General features: G+C 43.0%; 1 protein-coding gene across 1 annotated transcript; it reads left to right on the top strand.

The window, feature by feature from the left end:
• Positions 1 to 2,576: 2,576 nt before the first annotated feature.
• On the top strand, positions 2,577 to 7,651 carry gfap (glial fibrillary acidic protein). Its single transcript, XM_026361193.1, has 9 exons — positions 2,577 to 3,119; positions 4,679 to 4,739; positions 4,843 to 4,938; positions 5,042 to 5,203; positions 5,332 to 5,457; positions 5,925 to 6,145; positions 6,235 to 6,278; positions 6,425 to 6,507; positions 6,687 to 7,651. The coding sequence occupies exons 1-9, from the start codon at positions 2,599 to 2,601 to the stop codon at positions 6,726 to 6,728; spliced, it is 1,356 nt and encodes a 451-aa protein (XP_026216978.1). The 5' UTR covers positions 2,577 to 2,598; the 3' UTR covers positions 6,729 to 7,651.
• The last annotated feature ends 450 nt before the right edge of the window (positions 7,652 to 8,101 follow it).

The following is an 8,101-nucleotide window of genomic DNA, read 5'->3' as shown; positions in this document are numbered from 1 at the left end:
ACTTAAAACATCCTACCATTCTAATAGGTGGTTTTTATTATTATTATTATTATTATTTTTTTTTTACTTCCATGGTCTTTTCTGTTTTTACAACTCTACTTACAATAAACTTATTACAAACGTAACTAAGGTTTAAGAAATGCTTCAGTAAGTTTCAGTCACACCAAGAGCTACTACTCTAAACTTAAGGCCTATGCTCATTTAATTTACACCTTGTCCAGGAAAGAGATCATTGATGTAGTGATAAAGGTGGGGCTGTATTTCCAGCTGGTTGGTCAGGATTCAATTTGGTATGAGGCCATGCACATTCAGCCATCAGCAGCATTGAGGGATGGCGGCTGAGAGGCACTCGCTGAGGATTTTGGGTGTAAAACGCTAGAGAACAAAGCGGGCGTTAAGTATTACTCAGTCAATCTTAACTGGCAGCCACGTTGTCTTGGCCTGAGATCAACAGCATTAAGATTTGGCCCTGCACCGCTTTTTCTTGTAAGTCCCACCAATGAGATGGTCTCATCATGTTGCACCCATGAATCAGCTGTTTGACTCTGACTCCAGCAGCAGGGAGGGGCCCGCCCCACCTCTTTTTTTTTCTTTCTTTGTGTGCGGATGGTTTATCTTCGCGACATATTACCTCAGTGACCAGATCTGAGGCAACTGCTGCCACCGTCTAAAAAATTCAGAGAGCCGAAACAATTGGTGTCACCTCAGTGATGCAACCACACCGTTAATCCTTAGAGATGGAGCCTTTTAAATCAACAAACCTCTGCCAGACTTAATAGTGTGCCATCTCGTTTAACCTCTATTAACAGAGACCAATTAGAATTCAAAACACTGTGTTGTTGTTTTTCTTCTTTAAAAGTTGCCACACTCAGAAGCCAGATAGTAAAGTCATGCAGGGCTTTATTCACTGTCTCCTGGTACCACTAGTTTCCACTCCTTGTGAGTTTACGAGCCAGTAACAAAGAAGTCCTTTATGTCCCACTGCTGCTGTGGCCTTACTACCTGTGGTAACACATTAATGAAGCCATATTAGTGTTTCTGTGAGTTTTATCTTGTCAACCGTGAATAAAGGAATTAATCTTTACTAAAACTCGGGAAATCCATCACAGTGACTGCTTTAGTTATTAATTTAGTTGTTATTCTAATAAAAATCTTAATTTATTTGTATTTATCTTAATTTAATAAGTGAGATAAAACATTTTATCATGAGAACATAACCATTGTGACCGGGATTGTTACTCTAATGCCGTCATTCCTTTCGTCTTCGGGGATGTTCACTTGCCGAGGGAGAGCAGACAATCGTTCGCTAACTCATCTCCACAAGTTACAGCCTCTTTAGAAAGAAGCTGAAATGCTCTGATGTAAAGAGCCCTGCGGTTGTCAAGGTAATGGGTGAAAATGGTTGTAGACGCAGCCTTTGTTATTCCTCCTGGAGTTCAGATTAAGTCTGAACTCCCCACATCTCAGTCCTCATTGTCTCTGCGATCCATCTGTTTTCTAAGATTTCTAATAACCCTGAACACGGTGAACACCCCAGAGTGCTACAATCTACCCCTGCTATGAGAAAAGTATATATGTGTACCTGCAGCATGGAAGTCAACCGACTGCTGATGTGATGGGGGGGGGGGTCACTGGCTCTTAGGTGGTGTTTAATTTTGTACACTTTAGTTGGGTCCTGTTTTTACATCAGCAAAAGTATTTAATGTCACAAATCTAAGAAAGCATAAATTAAGTGAAGTTAAAATATTGGAATATTATGACAATGTTATAATTATTGTGTCATTTACTTTTATTTTTTTGTTTAACTCCTGGAAGGAAAAACAATTCTAATGCATTTAAATGTAATAAAGCATCTATATTTATTAATCCATCATTATCTAGTTTAATAAACTTCATGACAGATTAGTCCCTTTAGAGTAAGCAGGTGTTTGGTCAATAATAGGAAGCTGTTATGTCTTTGTTATATAACTGTGCTATAAACGGGAGGAGAAACAGCATCTTTGAGGCTTTGTCCCACATTCTGTTTGTCTGTTTGGTTTTACAGCCTACATTTAATAATTCAGTCTTTATCTGGGTTTAACATGTCTGCTATATCTGACCATCCCGCTGTTGCTTTTTTTCTGATTAGAGAGTGAAGATTCCAGCAGCTTCATCCCTTTTGTTTCATCAAACTTTGATTCTGCTTTTTTGTGAAAGCAGCGCATGTGTGGTCGGGCTGATTTGGTGGCCAGACCCTGTCACACATTCCTTTTCATTCAGCTGGAACTGAAAGAAAGAGAGAAAGACAAAAAGGGGTGTAAGTAAGAGTGAGAGAAAGAGTGAGTCAGAGGCTGGGGAGAGGGGAAGAGGGGAGGAAGGGGGGAGACGTAGAAGCCAAGAGACATTTGTAGTTGAGTGGACAAGCACACACAATCCCTGGCACACAGCTTTTTGAGTGTCATGTAAACCACCCCTTCGCTCTCCCTTTTTGTCCCATTCACTGCCTGCCACCCTCCCTTCTCTCTGCCCCACCCTGTGGCCTCTCTTCTTTGGACTTGGGGGTTTCGCCTGCCTCTATAAAAGCCCAGTTTGTGCCCTGAGGGATTTTCATTCCCCATCATGGAGAGTCAGAGAGTCCAGTCCTCATACAGGAAGCGTTTTGGGCCACAAGGCTCGAGCACCACGGGAGTCCGAATTGGGAGCCTTTCCTCCAGCCGTCTCTCCTGGCATGGCCCTTCTCGCAACCTCACCCACTCCAGCCCTGTGTCCCGGATCTCTCTGGGCTCAACCAACACCGCCCTTCTCCTGGGGAGCCCCGTGGACCGGCTGGACTTCTCAGCTGATTCCCTGATGAAGGCCCAGTTCAAGGAGACACGCACTAATGAGAAGATGGAGATGATGGGCCTGAATGACCGCTTCGCCAGCTACATAGAAAAGGTGCGCCTGTTGGAGCAACAGAACAAAGTTTTGGTGGCAGAACTGAACCAGCTGAAAGGGAAGGAGCCCAGCCACCTGGGAGACATCTACCAGGAGGAGCTGAGAGAGCTGCGACGGCAAGTGGACGGTCTCACTGCTGGCAAAGCTCGACTGGAGATAGAAAAGGACAACCTGGCTGCAGATCTGGCCACCCTCAAGCAGAGGTAGGAGGGAACAGGGTGGGACTCGTGTGGACGCAGGATCATGTTGTGATGTGACGCACACTGTAGTAGAAGCACGATAGTGCCCCGATCTTTGTCATTACTATTATGTTTACCTGCACTTTGTGATGCTGAAAGACAAAATATTTATTTTACAGTTGATATTTATCAAAATTCTTCTACATTTCTCTGAAAACTGAGCTAAAATGAATGTGAGGTAAAATAAATATATATATGCAGAAAGATTCTTGAACTAATTAATACATGTTCAAAATAACAATTGGACATAAACAGTTTGAATCAATGAAAAGAAATGCAACAATAGAGTGAGGGGGCGGGGTTTGGGGGCTCTGTTTATCATCTGTATGTATAGGTTTTATATACTCAGTTTCTGTTTTATCTTCCACTCTAGAGTGCAATAAACTGCTCTACTCTGATTTTATTATTGTTTGTAATGAAGTGGCATCAGAAAGGCTTCCCAAATGTACATGTGCTGTTTTTGCACAAGCAACAGTTGCTCACAGACAATAGCTTTTGGTTCTTTGCTTGTTCTTTGCATTAGTTTCTCTCAGAACAAAAATTTGTTGTTGTTTTTTTTAAGCTTTTTTTTTTTTTTTTTAATTATGAATGCATTTAAATGCAGATTTGGTTTGTCTCAGAATAGTTGGAATGCACACCACTGCGCTCTGCCAGAGCTTTACTCCTCGATCCCTCTTTACAAACTTGATCCCAACTGAACCCCAGGGTGAGTGTGGAGGAATGAGGCAAACACAATGGTGGCTCTCCACAAAAGAAGCAAGGCAGCCGGGCAGATGTTGCTCCAAAATAATGATGCGTTGCACATATTCAGTTTCTTCGCTTAAGGTGCACACATGGCATGACTTAAAAATTTTATTTAGTCAGAAGATTGAGTGAATAAAAATCCCCAAGAATGGAAAGGCAGACAACTGAAAGAATGTAGTATGAATAGCATTAGTTGTGGCTGTGAGGGTCAAAGGGCACTTTTGTCGTTCTTGCTGTTCTCCTTGAACCGCTCGATTCAACAAACTCTCTGTAAAGCTGTGAAGATGTTATTCCAGCTTTTTATGTTTCGATGTGTGTATGGCAGATGGGTGTGTGTGTGTGTGTGTGTGTGTGCGTGCGTGCGTGTGTGAACTCCCTCCCGTGGGAAAGGTCTCTGGCTGTTAGATTGGGGAGAATGTGTAATGATGCGTAAGCTGCCCTTTCAGCTGAGCCCCTGTCATTCCCTGTAGCACGCGGAGGAGCAAAATGTTTGAAATATGTTTCAGGCGTCCCTCCAGTTTAATTTCAGTTTCTGTATTCTGTATGTCAGCTTCTCTAAACCTTCTTCAAAATGAGCTGGCACGAAAAAAAAAAATATCCGAAATAAAAAATGTGGAATGTTTAACGTCCCAGGAAAATGTGTTGGTTGCGTGTGTGTGCATGTGTGTGTGCCTGTGTGTGTGCATGTGCATCCATGTGTTTGTGTGTGCAGTTTTTGATTCAACATTGCTAGTGAAGAACTTTAATTTGGAGCTTTTTCTCCACTGGGTTTTACTCAGGCTGCAAGAAGAGATGGGCCTCCGACAGGATGCAGAGAGCAATTTGAACTCCTTCAGACAGGTAAATCTGTTTCTTGAAATCCCAAGCTAAATGATTTAGAGATTCAGCACGTCTGACTGTCCAAACTCATCCTTCCGTGTCTCATTGCTTGCTCATACTGAAGGATGTGGATGAAGCATCTTTAAATCGGGTCCAATTAGAGAGGAAAATTGATGCCCTGCAGGATGAGATAAACTTCCTGAAGAAGATTCATGAGGAGGTAAGAAAAAAGATTCATGAAAGTAAAAAACATGCTGATTCAGGTCAAATATCATTATTTGTACCTTTAACCACCTCTACTCTTCTACCTTTCTCTTAATCAGGAGCAGCGTGAGTTACAGGAGCAGATCATGGCTCACCAGGTACATGTTGATGTGGATGTTTCCAAACCAGACCTGACTGCTGCTCTGAGAGACATCAGGGTCCAATATGAAACCATGGCCACTTCAAACATGCAGGAGGCAGAGGAATGGTACCGATCCAAGGTGAGAATGCCAACATGTGCCTTCAGTAATAAATGATATTAATATACAATTAAAGAGCATTCAGTGCAACTGTAATAGTCCATGTGAGGAGACTTACAGGCTGATGGACTGTTTGCATTTGTATACAGTTTGCTGACCTCACAGATGCAGCTAACCGAAACGCAGAAGCCCTGCGCCAGGCTAAGCAGGAGGCCAATGAATATCGCCGCCAGATCCAAGCGGTGACCTGTGACCTGGAGGCCCTCCGTGGCACTGTAAGTCCACTAAACACTGTGTGAAACATTTCCAACACATGCCACTCTAACAGCCAATTGGTCAGTGTTTGCTATCTGTGATAAGAGGGATGCAGCTTTTTTTGTTACATATTCAGTCACATTTTCTACATTAAAGCCATTAACTTGAGTCTATTTGACAGCTTTATAGACAGCAGTAGTCATACTTGCAAAAGATGTGCAGTCATTAAATGTCTCTGACTCTGAGCAAAAGACGTCATCACCGTCTTCTATGGAGTCTGCACAATTCATTTGAATATCAGATGATTATGTACAGTATGCCTAAGTAGCGCCTTCTCGTCCTCACTGTCTAACTCCTTTCTATAACTATTAAATAAAAAATTGAAATGACAAATATTATCTACTATAAAATGAGCAGAGCATAACTTCAGTGGCGTACTACATCAGACTCTGGAGCTCATTACTCGGTCTTGTCTCTTCTCTTTCAGAACGAGTCTCTGGAACGCCAGCTCCGGGAGATGGAGGACCGCTTCGCCATGGATACTGCCGGTTACCAGGATACGGTGAGTCGTCTCGAGGAGGAGATCCAGGCGCTGAAAGAGGAGATGGCGAGGCACCTCCAGGAGTACCAGGACCTCCTCAATGTCAAGCTGGCCCTGGACATAGAGATTGCTACCTACAGGAAGCTGCTGGAGGGAGAAGAGAGCAGGTGAGCAGTGGGTGGTGAACTGGTTGGATCTGACACATCCAATAAATACAAAAAGCCCTGATGTTGTTATTTCTTCTCTGTTCCTCCAGGATCACCATTCCAGTTCAGAGCTTTTCCAACCTGCAATTTAGAGGTCAGAATCTTATTATCATTCTGTCTGTATATCCAGATACCTCTCTCCTCCTCTGTCACCTCTCTGCTGTTGGTTATCAAGTAAAGAAAAAATAAAAAATAAAACAGCACGTAATGTTCCTTTTTTCTCCCTCTGATCATATTTAGAAACTAATCTGGACACCAAAACCCCAGAGGCCCATGTGAAGAGGAGCATTCTGGTGCGAACTGTGGAGACCAGAGATGGAGAGGTGCGTACTTTAACACAACAACACTCCAAAGCGCAGAACAAGACCGATCTGCAAATTGTACCTCTCGCCCAGTCCCTCTGGAGGGCAATGTTGAACACTTCAGCAAGTTTTCACACACTTCAACTGAGGCTCACTGCACCTGATGTTCTGTTTGTAACTTTGATCTCTTCTCTTTTCAGATCATTAAGGAATCCACCACTGAACATAAAGATCTTCCTTAAACTTTGCCTTCAGCTCTCCCGTGTCATCCTCAGTCATAATCTGAGGACTTGGAATTGTTTTTATGATTATTATGATTTTGTTTCCCAACTCCAGTGCTGCCTCGTCATCAAACCATTTAACTCCCATTTTTCAGCTCTTCCAGCTATTAGCCTGTTAAGCCTATTAATTTTAACCTGGACTGACAGACCAGATTTCTAGCATTGTTTCAGATTAGCTGCCGTAGAAGAGGCCTTGAAATGTAGCAGTCGTATAAAGTTAATATGTAGTGTGGTGGTTGACGTGTGGTTCTTGTGTATGTGAAATGTGGCAAGGGAAGTACAAGAGGGAGCTGGGGTTTGCCAGTGTCAGAAATGGATTCAGACAGGCAATGAGAGACGTGTATATGTTAGAACAGCTTTTGGCAGAATGACAGGTGAATCTGGGCTGGTTTTCAACCTTTGACTGGTGCTACGTCACATTTCATTCATTTAAAGCAGCAGTCAACTCTGTTTACTCTGCTGTGTTACATGTTATTGAAGTATCCTGAGGTCCAGTGTCTTGCTCACTGACATTTTGACATGTAGACAGGAGGAGCCGGGTTCGAACCACTGACCACACCGGGCTGCTGTACACTGAATACAGCGTAAAAGAGCACAAAGCAGGATTTAATTTTATTGGCGAAATGGTTAAGTTTGGTTAATCCACGAATCTCCCTCCTTCAAATTGATCAATTTCTGTAGTGCTGTGCCTCAGTGGATAAATCCTGCAACTCTGTAATGAACCAGGAGCCCTTTTTTTCTTATGAAGAGGAGGACGTTTGGGTAAAAAGGAAAGAAGGCTGCAAGAAAGGGGGAATGCATGAACGTTACGCTGTAACACAAGCCCTTTGCTTTGTTGGGAGCCCTGTCGGCTGAGACAGATCCTGCCACTAATGAGAGTGGAGCTACACCTAAGCCGGTTGTCTCTGTGTTCATCACCACCGCTGTGATTCGTGTTCCCGTGTTCCTCCCACCACCTTGACTTCTCCCATCCCCTCAATCCCATTGTACTGTTTCCCCCAATAACAGTCAGCCCTCTCTCGTATTCACTTTTTGTTTCGTTTTTTGAATGTCGATCCTCGATAGAAGTTTCTTGAGATTTGTAGCAGAGACACAGCTGAATCTTTTTGTTTTGTTTGGAAAGAAAGCTCAGCAGATGTGAATATAACATTAGCTCTGACCACTGCTACAGGCTGTGACATCATGTTGACTTAACAACAATAAAACATTTTGTTCGTGAACAAGTTCCTTTGTCTCTGTTTCAAAACGGACACATACTGGAAATGAGTTTGATATGTGCTGACAGTTAACTGCAGGGTATTAGAGGAGTGACAGCAGCAGACAGACACTATACA

Source organism: Anabas testudineus, chromosome 8, assembly GCF_900324465.2.
Source record: "Anabas testudineus chromosome 8, fAnaTes1.2, whole genome shotgun sequence".
NCBI lineage: Eukaryota > Metazoa > Chordata > Actinopteri > Anabantiformes > Anabantidae > Anabas > Anabas testudineus.
Note: the sequence above shows the minus strand (reverse complement) of the source record. Positions and strands in the feature narration are given on the sequence as shown.